General features: G+C 41.2%; 2 protein-coding genes across 4 annotated transcripts in view; both read right to left on the minus strand.

Moving 5' to 3' along the window:
* Nucleotides 1-3892: 3892 nt before the first annotated feature.
* LOC311166630 (uncharacterized protein C3orf38) lies at nt 3893-12150 on the minus strand. 2 transcript variants are annotated; one of them, XM_084226723.1, is made up of 3 exons: nt 12022-12150; nt 7339-7556; nt 3893-5604 (listed from the first exon to the last, which is right to left on the minus strand). In XM_084226723.1, exons 1-3 carry the CDS (start codon nt 12041-12043, stop codon nt 5029-5031), a joined length of 816 nt encoding a protein of 271 aa, XP_084082849.1. In that variant the 5' UTR covers nt 12044-12150; the 3' UTR covers nt 3893-5028. The 2 variants fall into 2 exon arrangements, with proteins under 2 accessions (XP_084082849.1, XP_084082848.1); XM_084226722.1 differs by lacking the exon at nt 12022-12150 and adding an exon at nt 8896-9044.
* A 91-nt stretch (nt 12151-12241) lies between these two features.
* ZNF654 (zinc finger protein 654) overlaps nt 12242-19090 on the minus strand; it is a 30108-nt gene continuing 23259 nt past the window's right edge. The window contains exons 8-10 of one of the 2 annotated variants that reach the window (XR_014617003.1): nt 16284-18609; nt 13998-15946; nt 12242-12959 (exon numbers count right to left, since the gene is read on the minus strand). Coding sequence is in view for 1 of the 2 variants with exons in the window: in XM_084226261.1 (XP_084082387.1) it covers nt 15939-15946; nt 16284-18609 (2334 nt within the window). In the remaining variant the exon portion in view is untranslated. Of the gene's footprint in view, nt 15947-16283; nt 18610-19090 lie in introns of both variants that reach the window. The other variant, XM_084226261.1, reaches the window with a different exon arrangement.

Consider the following 19090-nt stretch of genomic DNA (forward strand, 5'->3'; position numbering starts at 1 on the left):
AGTCTGCAGGCAGCCAGGGGAACCCACAGCACCACAGCACCCCAGCCCAGCCATGTTTCGAGAGAGGGGCAGCTGCAAGGGGCTGGCAACCCCCTGGAAGACGCAGGAGACATTGCTGGGAGCTCATGGTTTGGTCACTGTCAAGATGGCACAGATATGACAGAATGGAAAATTGAATTGCAAACTGAAAATACTGAGATACTTTTACTGTCATGAGATGTATTTCTAATGGCAGCATTTAAAGAGTTTGTGTCTCATAAGATGATGTTTCTAATTTCAGAGAAAAAAAATGACTGCTCATCTGAGCCTTTCAGATGCACATCAGCCAGCAAGTAATTGAAGACAAAGTGTTTTTCCGTAATAAACCTTCATAATGAAGCACCAGAGGAAAATCCTAAAGTTCAACTCAATAAATCACACTAATCTGCAGAATGGGATTTTCCTGCCACTAATCTTGTTAGAGCTGGGACACTGTGCAAATACATCCAAACACATAATTACTGAAGAGATATTAAACGGATCGATTTATTTCAATAAAAAATGCAAACTTTGAGGAGAATTCATTAATACTCAAAATCCAGCCAGGCAATAAATAACACTAATGAACTGAGAAAAAGGAATAGATGAACAAGTACTGACATGATGTCTTATGCTTATTGCTGTTAAAGAGGAGCTGACAACTACTCCATTTGAAATATAAATCCTGCAAGGGAAATGCTAGAAAGTGAGTGAAAGACTTGTTAAAAATATGTATGTACATATATATACACACATTTTAAGAAAGCATTAGGATGAAAACTAATTTAATTTCATCCTAAGGAGGCCACATTACCATTTTCATCACCCTTAAGCTGTGTTTACATTAGCAAACAGTGCTGTGCAACAGGAGCATGAAACAGCTGTTGCTGAGATGCTGCCAGCACAGCATCTTGACATGTGTTGGTGGTTTGTTGCCAGCCAGCTCCAGGGTGGTCCTGCAGCCTGAGTGCCTCACAGAGAGCGGGGTACCATGGCCACAGGGCTGCAGGAGCTCCCTGGTCCATTTTGTCCCAAGGGAACTCCAGGGCGAATGCTCTGAAATGTGAATCAGATGACGGGGATTGTGGGTGTGGCAGCAAACACAGCATTTTCCTCAAAAGCAGCCTCCTGACTGGCACTGAAATGTTTCCTGCAGCAGAAGCACTCAGGGCACTGTAAAGGGCTCACAGTAGGACAGCAGAATGCAACACTCACCCACACAACCCAAATGACCCAGTGACAACCAGGGGTATCTAAAAGAGCCTTTTCAGTAAGGGCTGAGAGAGCTTGTCAAGACAGAACCCAACAACATGTTTTTCCTTGTGCTTGGGAGGTTCCACATTTTGCCAAGAGGAAGAATCAAAACATTTGGTTTGGTATTTTGGAATTATAACATGGTATTCAAACAGCACACTTGGAGTTACGCAGGCTGCTTCAGAGAACACTTGCAAGTGATTTTCTAGAGGCTCCTGAAAAAGAAGGAAGACATTGAAGGGTTGAGGTGTGTCCAGAGAAGGGAACAGAGCTGGGTAAGGGTCTGGGACGCAAGTCTGATGTGGACCAGCTGAGGGAGCTGGGGTTTTTTAGCCAGAAGAAGGCTCAGGGGACATTATCATTCTTTACAGCTACCTTAAAGGAGGGTGTTGTGAGGTTCTCTTTTCCCAGGGAACAAAAGAGAAAGAGAGGAAATGGTCTCAAGTTGTGCCAGGGGAGGCTTAGACTAGATATTATTGAGAATTTCCTCACTGCAAGGGTGGTCAGGCTTTAGAACAGGCTGCTCAGTGAAGTGATGGAATTGCCAGCCCTAGAAGTGTGAAACAAGGAGTGGATGTGGCACCTGCAAGTTTTACTCAATCCCACGGTTCTTACGGCAAAGGAGATGCTGCCACCTCTCCTGGTGGAAGATCCCCAGATTATTCACTCATTTCTTACCTGAAAGCTGCTCCTGTTCATTATTTGGGACAACAGACTTCAGCAGCTGACGAGGAAGAAAGCTCAGATATCAAAGATAAGCCTGTTTCATTAAATCACAGTCAAGTTATTAAAAATCACCATTTCCTTTCAATAGCCTTAAGTGGGAAAATGCTGGCAAGGCACCCAAACCTCATTGAGATGAGCAGCTCAGGCTTTTACTGGTTATAAAACAAGTGATTTATGGTAGCATGTACAACATTATGTTATTTCCCTTGCAATTTATGCTCTCAAGAGGGCAGAGAAGGGGTGGCTGTGCAGGAATTACACATCCCCTGCTCCTTCCAGCAGATGCCTCTTTACACAAATACCACTTCCACAAAAATCTCTGCTTTGTTCTAACCCACTAACTCTTTCCTAACCCTAAAGAGTTTCTGTAAGGACAACTACTATTGGCAACAAGCCCAATAAATGTTGTATTTTTGTCATTTCTTTAGGTTTATCCCAGAAATATAAGAGGTTTCTTAGCTGTCATTCTGCTGAGGGATTCCCTTCAAGATTTCCTTTGGATCAAGGCAAGGGGGAACCTGGCAATTTCAGGGCATTTTGTTGCCAGCAAGGAGTGGGATAAAGCAGCCTGTCCTGCACAGTCTCCCCGGGACTGCAGCTCTGGGCAAGTGATCAATCTGCCACCAGATGTCACCCAGAGGCCACTCCTCTCCCCTGCTGAGACTCCAGCAAGCTTCTCGATTTCCTGCAGGCAGCAGGGATGGTCACAGCACTCATCACTCCTGCACTTACACCCACATTTAACTTCGGATTTCTACTTCGTGCCCTTAAAAAAGAAAAGAAACTAAACTTTCAAGCTGCAAGCATCTTCAAAATGCTTTGAAAGCTGAAGTACACTACAAGACCTAAAAGCAAAATGCTATGGCTTTTGGTATCTTTACTGGAGGCCTGTTTTTCTCCTTTTACAGAATTTTATCACCCTGCAGAGTTTACCCTTATCCAACTCTTAGGGGAAAAACAAAAGCTACTGAGACAGATAATGGATTGCAAGAAAACAGCAAGCAAGAAGCATCTTGTGACAAGGGAACATAAAAAATGTCCTGTCCAAATGAAGACAATTGCAACAGAAAAAAACAGCAAAATAAAAAAATTATGAAGTCTAAACAGATGAAGACTATTAGACACCTTTTACAAATTCCTGAATACACTTAAAACCTTCATTTCATGGGGAGCATTCAAAGGAAGCACAGAGGGACACAATTTCTCTGCTTAACATTCAGAAAGTTCCACATGCTTTGCTATAAATCAGAATTTTGCTTTTTATCAGATTATTTATCAGAGAAAGACCTAGAAAGCACAAATTTAGCATCTCAGCTTCAGTGGTAGTGATAAGAAACTGTTATTGAAAATATTTGTCGTGGTAAGAAACACAGGAAAATGGATGATAACAGTTTTGAAGAAGTTTTACTTCATTTTTTCAATCTCCTAAATACAACGAAAATGTCCAGTGCTTCCAATAGTAAATCAGCAATTAATTCCTTTAGCTCTGAACAGCAGCATCTAAAAAGAGGGATGAAATCACTCCTGTAAATATTTCAGCTTCTTGAAACTTGTCCAGCTCCATTTAAACAAGTCCAGAAACAATTTCAGCTCCATTCAAGCAAGTCCTAACTTTTCCCTTAAAGTCAAGGTTAAGCTAAAAGTACTTTCTCACATCTGCCACACAGTCAATGTTTTTCTACTCTTAAAACATTCTGTGTCAATGATTTGAAAATTGAATTTAGAACTCTAAGTAAGGATATTTATTCTACACAATAGAAAAATTAGAAGCCACAACTCAGCTGTTTATTGAGAAAGAACATTCCAACACAGTATCTGAACTTTTGCTTAAAAAAGAAATTACTTTAAGGAGAAGGCAAGATTCAGACTGTTCACAAAGATCAGTTCTGTCCATACCTGAACTTCCTTGTTTCCTCTCACCCAGCCATAGTTCACCAACACAAATCTGGGAACAGTTCTTCTGGTTCTGCTAAGTTATGGGGAATGTTTATGTTTTCAAAACTTTGACAACAGTGAAGCCAGAAAACTAAAACAAAATTCCCAAACAATCAAACAAGATGTGGAAAAAGAAGTTTTCACCTCACTTCATCTCTAATCCCCTATAAATAAATGCAGTAAAAAAAATCAAGTTTTACACTGGCAATTATTTCAATAATTTCCTATTATTAAGTAGTAATTGGATATTTTTCTTAGCATGACCTATCAATGTAACCACCCAGTGGTAACAAATGGACTTTGAGTACCTGTAATAAAACAGCTCAGAGTAAAAAAAATACTTATTTTGAGAAAGCAAACAAAAATCCCAACTATTATATTAAAAACGCTGTTGCAATTCTATTCAAAATAACTATCAGAGCATTTGGTTCTTACAGTGTTGCTACAAGTTTTGAAATCAAGTTCTTGATCCAAAACAGTCAGTGCTAGAAATGGGCATCCATCTCAAGCCTGTCTGCCTGGGGACACAGACAGAAAAGTTTGTTTGCATTCATGACAAAACTGGAACCATAAGGTAAAAGGACAGGAAGCAACCAGTGCAAAGAAGCTAAAAAAAAAGACTTCACCAATGCCAAGTTCCCTGCACTGTCCCATTAAAACACATTTAGAACATCCACAGCAGCTGCCTCCATTCACAGTGTTTTGTTTTGGATTTTCTATTGCTTTTCTCGGGACTCAGATGTCCATTTAAACACTTAGCCCTCCCAAATTTCCAAAGCCAGATGCAATGACTTCCTGCTACAGCTCAGGTGAGAGTTTCAAATGGTGTCTTGAAGAGAATTTGCAGTTTGTGAACCTCTCATTACACATGGCTGCCAATCCATATTTAAATGCAACCATGAATAACCAAACTCCACTCTAATGAAAGTGCAAACCTGAAGGAATACCAATGAAATATTTGTTAGCTCTTGGAAAGTGCCCGCATGCATCACTTGTGTTAGTACCCTGTATCTCAGCCTGCAGGAAATCTTATTCAGAGAAGAGAAACTGCATGGCAGCAACAACCCAGCCCCTCACCCAACTGTGACAAAATGCTCAGAATTTCTGAGGTTCAAACACAGTCAGTTCATTCCCATCATAGAACTCTCTCAGTTGGTTTGACTCATATTTTATGGAAGGTTCTTCCATTTGCATCCCAGGCTCCAGAGTGTTCTGCCCTACTATTTTAAGGTTCACCAGTTTTATTTTCCAGGTGTTATTCCTCATGGGGCAGCTGATGAGCCCGAAGATTTGCTCAAAGACACCCAAACAAGTGTTGTCTCTGTGAACTGTGCCAGCCACTGCCACCAGCACCAATCCATGTGGGGACATGGCACATTTCAGGCCACTGGAATGCAAATTTGGGTTGAAGAGGAGACATTCTTCTTTAACCAAGGACAGCAGGCGCAGGCTCACCATGTCTGCACCCACATATTCTTCCACATTTTTTTCCAAAGTGTTGTAACAGAATTTCAGTTTGGCATCCTCCCAAAAATGCTGTGGTCCCCATGTTGCTTCAGATTTTACTCCCAAAGGGTGCTGAGAGTTCAGGAGTTCAAAGTACCACTGGCAGAATTCTCCTCCTAGACCACCAATGTCATCTTCTGGTGACTTCTGTCCATTTCCATGACTCTGCAGTGGAGCAAATTTTTTCCTTAGAACTGTTCAGCAAGATTATCACTTAGAAAAACACCAAATCATGCACATACTTATATTAAATCTTTTAAGTGCTCTGAGCCAGAGTGCCTGAAGAGAAACACCAAAGTAAAATATCACTTATTTTTACTAACATGATTATCTAATGTAAAGAACCAGGACAGGTTCTTTGAATTACACCTAGAAAGTGCTTCACTGTCTTGGGCTCTTTACAAACAAAGAGGAAAATCCTGTTTCTACTAAAAAAGGGCAGGGGAAGAATGTAAAGTAACATTTTTTGTGCAATTACTTTGAAGGACTTCTCAGTATTTCTGACTTAACAGCAAGACATTTTTAGATGTAAACAAAATATCAAGTTTGCTAACAGCAAAATCTAGTAAGTATCAAATTGTGTTATAAGCATTAATAAGTAATTAAGCACGAAAAGTCTGGAGAATTCTGTACAGAAATGCTGTATTTGCTACACCACAAGCTGAAATCATCTCCAATTCTGTTACATAGGTTCAAGTTTCCCATTTCTTCGAAGCGGTGAAGAAAGAAGGGACGAGAATTCAGAGAAAACAAATGCAAAGAAAGATGTATGTGATAAATAAATGAACTGACTTTCTTTTAAATTTATGAATGTGTTTTAAGTATTTCATTGATGTACCATCAACCAAAGAATTTTGTTAAGAGAAACCTTTCTTTTTTCTCTAATATGCACGCAGAAAATTGTTTTGAAAACAATTCTCAGCTAAATGCTAACTGTCATCAGTTAAACCCTGAGTGAAAGCTCAGTGCAAGAGGTACTCAACAGGGACAGAGCTCTCACAGCCCAGGAGGTGGGGCTGCTGCCCACGAGGGCTCTGAACTACAGCAAGGGGGCCAACTAGAACCACAAATAAACCCTTTCAAGTTCATTACACCACGAGGATTCGCTAAATAGCAAAGATTTTTAACTTCAAAATAACCTATTATTGCCAAAACACATTTCCTTATGCTGTATTAAGTGTTACAAATTCATGGGCAAATTTTGTTCAGCTGTTGCTGGCTCATATGGAATTCATTGCTGCAACTCAAGAGAACAGCTCTTACTCAGCTGAAGGTGTGTTGCTTTTCCTTCTGATCAACCTGGGACATCTGCATGGACATTTTTTAGATCTCAAAGAGGCAACAATCATCTCAAACACAGGTATAAGGAATGTGTCCTCTGTTCCCACCAGTGTTCTGTTGTAGGTTTACCAGATCTTGGGGGCAGGCATTCCTCACTACAGCTCTGAAGAGAGCCCACCACAATGATGAGTTCAGTTGTTTGGAAAAAAGGGAAAACAAATGGCACTGACCTGTCACTGTTGGGAACTGCACATTTTATCAATATATAAAGTCACTAAAATCACAAGGGCCTCTGCAGAATTTCTGTGCCATTCTTACTGTTTTCAGTTGTCCCTGAACCCACAAAACTATTTGTGAATATCTTCTATTTTAGCCTATAGGACAATCTAAAAATTCAAAGCATGGAGAAGACCCTGCACATTAGAGCTCAAATACTGTGAAAAACAGAGCAGACACCTTCAGATGTTGTAATTTAAAAACCAACCAAACCAAACCCAACTAACACCAAACCAAGAGTTAAAAAGGTTTGGGACCTTCCTACAGGTGCACAGCCACATCTATACTGTGGAAACAGCGCGGAGCAGCTTGGGGATTTCCAGCAGCAGCAGCAGCACTCACCTGCGCAGGTTTTCTGTGCCCAGGCTCCGGGGCTCGAGCCGTGGGCTGCCCGCTCCAGAGCTGCCTCGCACGCTCGATCAGGACGTGTTTCTCCGAGGAAGGAGGCGCCGTGACTCCCTGCGCTGCCAAATACTTGAAGATGATTTCTCTGTAGACTTTCCTGCGCCTCAGAAGTTCCTCCACATTTTGGCTGTACACCAGAATGGCATGAATGGCCTCTGCAAAGAAAGAAATTGAAGTTAGAGTTATCTTCTTTCACAACAAAACCCCAAACCTAAACCATTTCTTACACTCCTGAGCTCCAAACACAGTACAAGACAAGGTGGCAGGACATGAAGAGACCAAAAGTTTGTCTGTAAACTGAAATCTGGCCTCATCATATCAGACACAGAATACACCACCCAAAGGCTTGCAAATGTGCTTCTTGGACAGGAATTCTAGTGAAGTGTTTCAGCAATGCACAGTAGTTTGAGAAAGTGAGGTCCCATCTCCTTCCTCCTTCCTGAAGCCTGCTGGAAACGGAACTAAATCTGTTTCATTTCTACACGAATGTGATTACAACTCTCGTGTCCATAAGAATATGCATGCTAGCACTGTGCATTGAATGGTAACAATAAACAAAATTCAGCTACAAGGCTCTGTGGCAGAAGGAAGAAACATAACAAATTTAAATTCTCTTTTAAAGCAGTGGTAGCAGACAGTTCCCATCTGAACTGAGTCTAGCACTTAAAAACCCTAAATCTAACCAGAAAGAAATAGCTAAAGTAAAACACAAAAATATTTTCATGCAACCTACAACCACTGCAAAAAGTAGGGGAAAACACGTAAGCAAAAAAAAAACCTACAGGCAAAAGACCTTTTAAAGAAATGTGTTGGCCAAATCTTACAGGTTTTAGTTACATCACATGAAATATACTCAAGGCTGAGTAGGGGCACATAAATATATACATATAGATACTCATCATGTGTGTGCATAGATATACATGAGTGATATGAGTGTGTATATATATCTGTGCATGTATTTACCCCCTCATACATACATATATATATATAAGTGTGTATGTGTGTATATACATGTATATATACACAAACACACACATATATATAACTCACAAAAAAAATGAATTCTTAGGAAACAAATCTCAATAAAGTGATGGGGAATGGTCACAACTGGAAGTGTCCTGCAAAAAAAGTAAGTTCCATGCAGATTCGTATTTTACTCTTCCAAAACCCAAAAACAAATGTGACTGACGCCAACAGCGAAAGACTCTTGAGCTTGCAGCACTTTTAACCACTAAGGGCACAGCCGTGCTCGCAGCTCACTGCAGGGGTCGGAGCCCGCGGAGCTGAAGGTTCGCTAGGAGCGCGTCCTCGGCCTGAACACCCCAAGGTCCGAGCAGCCAACCCCCGGAGCTGCCGGGCCGTGCAGGACAAGGCTCCCGGCAGCGACCCTGAGCCCTGCGAGCCCCGGCCCCCCGGGGAGCCGCAGCCGCCGGGCCCGGGGATGCGAAGGCAGGGCCCGGCCCCGCTCGGCAGGCTCCGGCGCTGCCCGCGCACCTTGGCGGCTCTCCGGGTGCACCTGGCGATTGGTGACGGTGTCGGTGAGCGCCAGCAGCTCCTCGGTGTGCAGGAGCTCCAGCAGGTCCCGGCACCCCGCCCGCTCCCGCTCGCTCAGCCCCGGGCCCGCCATGGCCGCGCCTGGTGCAGCGCCGAGCGCCGGCCGGAAAGAGCGGCCGGCACCGAGGTTCCGCTCGGAGAAACGGCCCGGGGGGGAGCCAAGCGGCAGGGAGGCGGGCTGAAATGTACAGATTGTGTGTTACACGTATGGAGAGTTTATTTCTGACTCTGTCCTTCCCTCCCGGCCCGCCCTGAAGTCGTGCTGAGCTCCGGGGAGATGCTGGAGGGCAGCAGCATGGAAAGGGATGTCTGGGCGCTGGTCCATGGCCAGGAGATGGGAGCCAGCCCTGGAGCCAGGGGCGACATCCCGGTCCTGGGGACATCAGGAACAGCATGGCAGCCAGGGGATTGTCCCGCTCTGCTCTGGGCTGGGACAGCCTTACCTCCAGTCCTGGGACACCTCTGGGCACCACACTGTCAGAAGGTTATAAAGCCATTAAAGAGTGTCCATGGTGAAGGGCCTTGAGGAAAATCTGTATGAGGAGGGCTTGGTCTCTACAGCTGGACAAGAGGAAGACTTGCTACAGTCACAACATCCGGGAAGACGAGGGACAAACTGAGCTCTCTGTGGTGATAGTGACAGGGCGCGAGGGAATGACCTGAAGTGTCAGGGAAGGTTTAGGCTGGATATTAGAAAAAGGTTCTTTTCCCCAGCACCAGCCTGGCAGAGCCCAAAAGAGTCTTGCTGGTACTCTTAGCACAGGGAGTGACTCTTGGGGTCCTGTGCAGGGCCAGGAGTTGGACGCGGTGGTCCTTGGGGTCCCATCCAGATTAGGATATTCTCTGATGCCATCCTATGATTCCTACCACTGGCACCTCATCTGGACCAAGCCAGAGTCATCCACTTGTGTCTGAGGCAAGAACTGCATGTGCCCAAATGATGCATGGCCCCAGAACTGGGAAATCCAACAGCACAGCACCTGTTTAAGGAAACAAAGTCCTACAAGCTAAAGATGCTTTTTCTTACTAAATGCAAGCTCTCAACCTCGTATTTCTCTTCCACTTAGCATTATTTTCTCTGTCAGGGGCAGACAACCAGTGATGGACACTTCATAAAAGAGGAAAGATGGACAAAAAAAAGGAATAGAAAATAGCAGAAGCTTCCGCTGAGCTAAACATCATCAGCTACATGCTTATGAAGAAAAATAGAAGTGCAAAGAGTGCTTGACCTCTCTGTGGCAGAAAAAGCAAACACTCTCCTCCACCCCATGCTTTAATAGGGATGTGTAAGGCGACCACCTTTTTGTGCTAAAGCTGCCTGCGATTTCAAACCCAGGAACACCCAGATCCTGTAAAGACATGAAAGAACCACGTTTGAATTACTGATGAGGCTTTTGCACAAACAACTGAACTCATCATTATGGTGGGCTCTTTTCAGAGCTGTGGTAAAGAATGCCTGCCCCCAAGATCAGTGTTCCATAACAGAACATGGATGAGAACAAAAAACACATTCCTTATGCCTGTATTTGAGATGATGGTTTCCTCTTTGAGATCTAAAAAATGTCCATGCAGATGTCCCAGGTTGATCAGAAGGAAAAGCAACACACATTCAGCTGAGTAAGAGCTGTTCTCTTGAGCTGCAGCAATGAATTCCATATGAGCCAGAAACAGCTGAACAAAATTTGCCCATGAATTTTAAATTCAACATTCAGATAAAAATTCAATCTGGAAGCATCTGGAAAGCTTTAACATAATAATGCTTATTGTCTGCTGTTCCAAACTTCCCCTCATGTGCACAATGATTTAATATTCTTGATTAGTATCAATCCTGGAAACTACAAATTAGACAACGCATCTGAGAAATATAAATTACCTTTGCTTCATTTTGCTTATGTTTCAATAAACCTTTATTTGGATTTGCAGCCTTCAAGGAGTAATACCTATCCAATTCTTCTGGAATTCGGGGGGAAAAAAAACAACCATCAAGATACCGTTTTAAAAATTAGATTGAGATGTTTGCTGTGTTTTGAGTAAGAAATCAGGGGGTGGGAGAAGGGAGGGAGAAGGTCCTCAGAACAGTCACATTCCCATTAATCCTTAGAGAGGAAAAGTGCACTGGCATCAGAGAGATTGGAGAGACTTTTAAATATTCAGGATTGATGTCTCCCCACAGCCCCTTTCCTGTTCTAAACTAAGACCATCCCTTTGAGAAGGATTATTTATAATATATTTACATATTATCTTACTTTGTAAATCTTTCCCCTTTGGAGGCAATGGGGTGGAAAAGGGATAATCTCAGAAGTAGGGCTTTAGGTTTTTTTCTCTTGCATAACTCAAAATTCCCTTTAGAGTTTTTATTCAAACTTTTAATTGACTTGAGCATTGAGCAGGAACTGGCATTCCCAAAGGGAAAGAAACACGAAAATTATTATCCTATATAAACCAAAAGGTGAACAGTACTCTTGTAACAATAAATTCCTGTCGTTATTCAAGGAGTTACTATAAGGACTGTCATTGTATTTTCTCCCTCCTGTCCATCTGAGGAGAGGCAAAGTTTATATTTGGAGTTAACATATTTAACAATTTATTTATTAAATGGCTTATGTACAGATTGCCATTTTGAAAAATATCTTTGCTGGCAAAATGTACCTGAGGTCCCTTACCTTTATACTCAGACTTAACTTCCTCAGGCAAGGACCTTGTCAGAATTATCCACAGTAGAAAAAAAAGGTAAGTTTGAAGTTACACACACACAAAGTCACCATCCAAAATTTTCCAGAAGACAGTCAAAAATCTGCAGTCAAATAAACCTAGGAATTTACAGGGCTGTGAATAATAAATCTAAATTATCCAGTAATTTCAGGGGGCAGTATTGAACTTTCTGAAACAAAAGAAAAAAGCAGTTACACTGTCTGTCTGAACTTGGCAACCAACCAGAAGCAGAGCTACCTTAAAACAGCTGCACCCTGACTTGTCTGTAGCCCCAAATTTGGATTTTGAGCCCTAGGAATTAACTGCTGCCCCCATTTTGAAGCTTGGTCTGTTCAAATCCAAATATCCACGCACCTGGAACATCAAGACCTGGCATCTTCACACAGGTGCCACGCAACCATCACGTACCAAACATAACACAGTAGCTCTGAACATCACAGCAGCATTTCCAGAGTGATTCTCCAAAAGACAAGATCACTTTCTATCAACAACAAAGACAATGTTTTATTGAACAAATCTATGTACAGTACAAAAGGTCTTTAAAATGAAACACTACTGTAGATTTATTGCAGTTTGATGGCTCAGTTTTAATTTGTACTCTTATATAAAATGCAAAGTAAAATAATTTAACATTCAACAAGGAAGCACAAATTTCCTTTCTTGCTGAACCTGTAACAGCTTTTACAAATTAAGAGTCCCAAAATGCATACACTGCATTTAATCAGAAAGGTGTTATACAGTACCAAATAAATTAAGAAAATAGTAACACTACCACCCCCTTTGGGTCTTTTGTCCATAGCACTGGTGTTAAACAATAAAAGAAATGAGTACAGCTGAACCTTCCATGTGATATTAAAATCACAAAATTTAATGTTATAAATTATCCAAACTATACAATTCATATAATTTTTATGAATATGGCTAAATAACCAAAGTACCAGTGACCTTGTCCCACAGATATGACCACTTGCAACCTACTTTCAGTATTCCTTCTTTTTTTTGTGAAAGGTGCCTACACCAAGCGGCAGCTTTTTGAAATTAGAATTTCCATGACCTTTACAGTGAAACATGATTGGGTTAGAGGAAACACTCTTAAAAGGAAAGTCCAAATCCAACTGAAGGAATGTTATTAATTGAACCAACTTTGATCCAACAAGGCCCCTAAGCTCATGGACAACTTCAGGAAGCTTTAGGGTAGCTGGAGGCTTACATTACACATGTACTTCAGGATCTATTGAATCAAAGTGATACATCTTCAAGGACTTCCAATGACATCACACAATGCTTAATGTCTGGGGAAAAAAAATCAGTCAAAAACCTCCAATTTTTAAGACCTGTAACCTGTTTTCAGCCTTAGAAGTTGCAGGCTTGGTATGGGGTAATACTCAAAATAAAAGAATCCTTAAAAAGCATGGAGAATTATTCCACACATGATCCAAGTATCTTTTTGCCTCTGATTAAAGTTGCTTAATTCTGCGACTATCTGAGAATACCAACAGGTATCAGAGAGTAGCTTAAAGAAACTGCAATGTCTTTTGAAGTGAAAATAATTATTTTAAAACATTACCACCCACTTGCTACTTTAAGTCAATTTAACAGATTCCTGATAATTGTTAGATGATGCTCATCTTCACCTATGTAAGAATTCATATTTCCTATTCTCCAGAGTGTACACACTGAATACATGAGAGAAACACATGGTGGTGTCTCAGAAAAGCATCTTGGAACAAAAATTACTTAAATGCAGGTACAAAAAATTATGGTCACAGTTTATGCATGTACACAGATGCATTTATCTACACACTTAAACCAAAGGTAATACAAGTCTCAGTCATGTTTTTAAAGCATCTTCAAACATAGGGAACTTCAGGGAAAAGGCAAAAAAGCACCAAAGATTAAAAGGTACATTAAAAATATTTTACACAAACATCTTTGTTGTATCTTTGTTGACTCACTTTTTAGATTTTCAGAACTGTAAACTTTAAAATGAACAATTTTTTTTTCCTCCCAAATATATTTAAGCAATGTCAAGCAAAGAAGGGGGAGCCTGGGAACATTCAACACAGTACCAGAGTCCTTAAAAATTAGTCGGTATCTTAAAGTAAAAAATGTCAAAGTGCATTTGTCTGATAAGGACCCCATTAACTTTATGTTAAAAAATTGTAATGCATTTATACATGTAAATATATAGTGTGTATATATGTATATATAATGAATGATGCATTTAAATCAGGTTTTTTGCAACTGCAAAAAAAATTCTTTGGTGCTTCAAACATCATACAAATCTCTGGAAGTGGGCCATAACTGGGATTCATGTAATGCACACATACCTGTGATCATAATTTTAGAACCTTTTATGTTAATCCAACTCAAAGTTAAGGCAAAACTCTTCTAGAACTCAAGAGCATGATTTTGAATTTGCATTCTTTTTACCTTGCAGGAAGGGGAAAGAAAGCAAGAATTAATGCAAATATCTGTTTAGTTCCACAGAGGATTATCAGCAGAGGCATTACTGAACTACTGAGTTTATGTTAAAGAACTACATCACAGCCAATCTTACAGAGAAACCCTTGGGTTTGCAAGAGTGAGCCATTGCTGACATGATCAAGGGGTTATATGCACCCCCTGATTTTTTACTCATTAATTTTCACCCACCTGTTGTTTTAAGCCCTGCACACACTGTGATGAACTCTTCAGTGACAGCTGAGCAGGAACAGATGCTCTGTGCTGTCCTGCATTTCTGGAATGACTCTAAACATTAGTTTTCACCCCTGTGTCTCCTCTGCCTGCAATCCCACTACAACTTCCATAGAACAGGATCCCAAATAAAAAAAGTATTATGTGGCAAGACAGTGTGAGATAAATTAGAGGATAAATTTGAACAGTAACTGGACAATGTACATGTTTGCCACACCTCTGCCTTAGGGTAGGAAGACCAAAAATTACAACGGCATCTTTTTGGTTTCAAAATCTTCTGTATTTCAGTTTTCCATATAAAATTTAAGAACTCCTATTTCCTGTCTTCACATTGTGATTTTTTCTATGAACAGTGAATTGTGAATAAAGTGCTTAACATTTAAGTAACTCCTTCACCAGCCTCTGGGAAAGGCTCTCCTTTCAAGGGATGCTACTAAATAGGATTGCAATGTGTCTCGAGGATTGAGAGGATGCCTGTTTTCTCCCTTCTAGACAATGAATAATTAGTGACAGTACTGAGTTGTGGCCCACCACCATTAAGCAACATAACAGATGTGAAACAGGTTTTTCCTGACCTTTTTGTTCACCCCAACCCGATGTGCTCCACTTCTGTTTGCCTTCTCAAGTTCTTGTCTGTCCTACCAACAGCTGAGGGACCTCTGCACTTGCAGAATATTACTTTAACTCTGCAAGCTTAGCCCTCCCAACATTCCAGATTTGCTTCCATCAGCTGCTGTTGATACCCACACAATCTATCACTTGTGTTGGTCTTCCCACACCTACAGCAGATGATTTACAGGAGTCACTTTTACCTCAGCTTTGCAAAGGGCTTCTCTTGCACGCATCTGATTTCCACTGTGTGCAAGTCTTACAAAATAGCACATCAACTCATTTTTTCCTGCTTGTTCTGTACTTCACGTTTTTGGCTATTCCAGCATCCCATCTACCTCAAGATTTCCTTCCACATGCCTCTTTGGATTCTGAGTAGAAGTTTATGAAACAAGCTCCATCCTTTTGAGCAGATAATGGACTCACATATTCAGATTTTAAAAAAAAAAAAAAAAAATGCATGGTTTCTTTACGCATTTATCCACAAGGTAAGAATGTAACACCTCCTTGGATGATTCCTTCTCAGCTGTGTGGACAGATACCCATTAACCACACAAACTAAAGCAGCTTTCAGAATTGGCTGGTTGGATTTCAATAAGGCAATGAACACACCTCTGCTTCCTCTGCCTGCTCACCTCTATGCCTCATTGTCCTTCAACCTTCATGCTAGAAAAGCTGTGCCATTAAGCTTCAACCATACATTTGGAATGAACATGGCTTTTTTGGATAACTGGTACTTTGGGGGTTTTGTAGCAACTTTTCTGGACTCGAGACCTGCAGAGCTCCTATTACTCCTTTGTGAGTTTTGTCTAGAAAATGTGCTTTGTCTTTATCAAGGTCATGTTTTTCTATAGGAATTTGAGACTGCTTCATGATTAAGGCCAACTGGGAAACAAACTGATGCTTCTTCACGTAGTGTTTCCTTACACCACTCCTCATCTGATACTTTTCTCCACAACATTGAATCAGGCACCTGCGAAACACAAAAGACCAGAATGTAAATCATTCCTTAATCTAGAACACTGCTGATGTTTTTCACCATATTGAGTTTCAAACATGCAAGGAAAGACAGATTGATTAAATTACCCCATTCTGTTTTATCAGAAGTCTTTTCCATTAGTTTGCCTACAAATCTACAAATTGTCACCACCTCTTTCTTATTCTGAACAGCATGTCCAATTTCAACTTCCAATTTAGCAGGGTACTGTGATTTAGTTCGTGTGTGTCTTATCTATTCCTGTTTGCAAAGACCATTTTCTGATTGCTATTGACTGCCAAAGAAACCAGCATGGAAGGACTGCAGGACTTACTTTCATCATCTGAATCGAATCCAAAGAGCGTCTGACACTTCTTTTGTGCAAGGTGAGCCTCAAGTGCTTCTGAATTACAGTAGATGGTCAAGCAGTTGCCACATCTAAATCTTTCTGTTGATTTGCTACAAATTTTGTCTTGTTCAGAGTAAGCATCTACCTCATCAGCCAAAATTTTTCTCCGTTTTGGCATGCTAATGTAACGTTCATCAAGGTAACTAGGAGGCAGTGGTCTGACATAGGGTTTTGTTAAGATGACACCATATGAAGTAGTCTCTGTTGTCTGATTTGGTTTAGAAGGTACTTGTGAGGCTGCAGGAGCATTATTTTGTGGTGCATCGTGACAATTCTGTAAAACTGGTAACACTGACCCATTTTCTGTCCTTGTTTCATCTGCTACTCTGTCCAAAGGTACCTGGGCTGCCTTGGATGATGTCTGATCTGGGTCACTGTGCCCATTGACCAGTTGGTCACTAACAACATTACAGTTTTCAGGATTTAGCTGTAACACAGGTGTCTTTTGGTCTATCAAACTTAAAAGTGGAGCACTACCCTCAGATGAGCTCTCATTTCCATTTTGAATTACATTATTTGCTTTCTTCTCCACACTTTGAATATATGTCTTTGGTTCTGCAGAATCTTTCCTTGACTTCCAGGTTGGAATTGGTAAATCTACAGTTTCTTTTTCATTAATGGATTCATCATCATCTTGGTAACTACAAAGTTCTGAAGGATCATCTGAAGAATCTTTTTCACTTGCATCTTCTGAACATTCTGGGGTTTTATTTAAATAATGCTGAGCTTCATGTTCATACAGCAATGGGAGCTCCTCAAATAGCTCACAGCAGTTTGAGAAATTGCACTGAGCTTTAAACACACTGTGACTTTTTGTATGTTCTGCAAGCTCAGTTGACAGCTTAAATCTCTGATTACAATTAAAGTGTAAACAAAAGTAAACATTTGGATACACATGTCTCTTCAGGTGATCTATAAAATGTTGGGAATCGGCGAATTTCCTCTGGCAGAAGCGGCATTTTCCTTTATTCCATTTCATTATATGCTGCTGCACCTTCAGATCAGTTGGGTGAGTTTTTCTGGCATGTTTGTTGAGGAATCTTATTTTTTTAAACACTCTAGCACAACCATTAGCAGGGCACTTAAAGGTTCCTTCCTCATCCAAAGCATCAATATCTTTTTGAGGGCAAAACACTCCATTCACTTTATGCAGAATGGGTGACTCTTTACTGGAGCTCTCATCATCCTCAGGCAAGCTCTCTGTACTTAGAGCATCAGGAACATTATTAAAACAGCTGTCACTACTGTTTTCAGTAGCATCATCTTGATCACTTAGATGGTTTTCCACTGCCTCAAAAACCTGTTCGGCATTCTCAGCCTCCTCCTGGACCTGATCAGAACTCTGAGCTACTGGAGCTACTGTAGCCTCTGGTTCAGTATCTTTGGAACCCTCAGAATTCCCATTTTCAAGAGACACAGAAGCACCAGAACATTGCACTTCATGAGGAGCAGGAACCTCCTGACCAGCCTCAAGAGCAGCAGCAAGATGTTGCCTTTCTATCTTCCTGACGTGATTCCTTAAGTGCTTCAGCATGAGTCCTTTCTGCCTGAACTTCCTGGTGCAAAGCACACAGGAGAAGCTGCCCTTTTTTTGGTGAGCTTGTGCGTGTTTCACTATGTGATCCCCAAGGAACTCCTTGTTGCAGATCACACAGCGGTGCCTTGGTTCAGTCTGATCCAACATTCTGGATGCCTCAAGAGCTTGGTGGTTCTTCCTGGCATTCCCTTTGGAGCGGGCTCCGGAGCAGTTTCCAGGGTCAAGCTCCCCATTGCTGACATCTGTTAAACAGCCACGTTCCTCACCCAGAGCCCTGTACTCTGCTGTTTTCTCTGTGTTTGTAGGAGAGTTTTCCAGTGTACTTTCACTCAAGCCATCCAAGGCTTTATCCCCCAACAAGGCTAAACAATTCTGCTTGATCATCAAGAAATTCCAGAACTCGGGATCGAAAAACAATCCTTTCTTCAAGATGGGCAGCAGCTCGAACCGCACACGGTTCTGAACAGAACTAGTGCACTCATTGTATTCTTCATCTGCACATTTGTACAAGTGCTCAACAGTGTAGTAAGATTCCAAGGTGCGCTCCAGGAAAAAGATGGAGAGAGCACAAATTCTGAGGATCTCCAAGTCATTTGGCAGAAAATGAGCAATTGCTTTATAAATAAGACTTTTCATGTTGGGATCTTCACGAAGGTCCAGCTGTAGGGCACATCCACATATCTCAACACAGATCTGAAGACCATCTTCACCAACCTGCAGGAAGGAAATCATAGTCTGCATAAACAATTCCCAAATATCCCACCTATTTATATTCATCTATTGCAGAACAGGAGTTCAGAAAGCATTCCGCTACTTAACTTCCCCCAAGGGCATGAACACTTTTAAATATTGCTCAAACAAAGCTATAAATACAGATACAAAAATGGTTTGCACTGAAAGCTGTATAGCTACAAAGCTTCAGCTCTGCCCCATGCAGCTCTGTAGGTAAAGACTATTATTTGGGGATATAAACCAGAACTGCAAGAGATCATATCTGATCTATCAGTATCTTCTACCAGCCTTTTCATTACCTAGGCTGCTTCACACTATAATTGGACAGTTCCTCTATATCTTGGCTGTTGTAACTTTTTTTGCTTGAATTAGATTAAAACCATGGTAATATTGCTCACAGTTTTGAACAACCCATGGCCAAGAAGTCTAAAATGCTTCATTTTCCAAAACTGATGACCCATCT

This window comes from Fringilla coelebs, assembly GCF_963513975.1.
Source record: "Fringilla coelebs genome assembly, chromosome: 2".
Lineage (NCBI taxonomy): Eukaryota > Metazoa > Chordata > Aves > Passeriformes > Fringillidae > Fringilla > Fringilla coelebs.

Bases quoted from the DNA above. Each gene is read 5' to 3' on its own strand.
- LOC311166630 (XM_084226722.1), bottom strand. From the start codon at position 9,028: ATGGCGGGCCCGGGGCTGAGCGAGCGGGAGCGGGCGGGGTGCCGGGAC. The intron at 7,557-8,895 runs GTGCGCGGGCAG...CTTTCTTTGCAG, and splicing joins GCACCCGGAGAGCCGCCAAG to AGGCCATTCATGCCATTCTG. The intron at 5,605-7,338 runs GTGAGTGCTGCT...GCTCCACTGCAG, and splicing joins GGCACAGAAAACCTGCGCAG to AGTCATGGAAATGGACAGAA.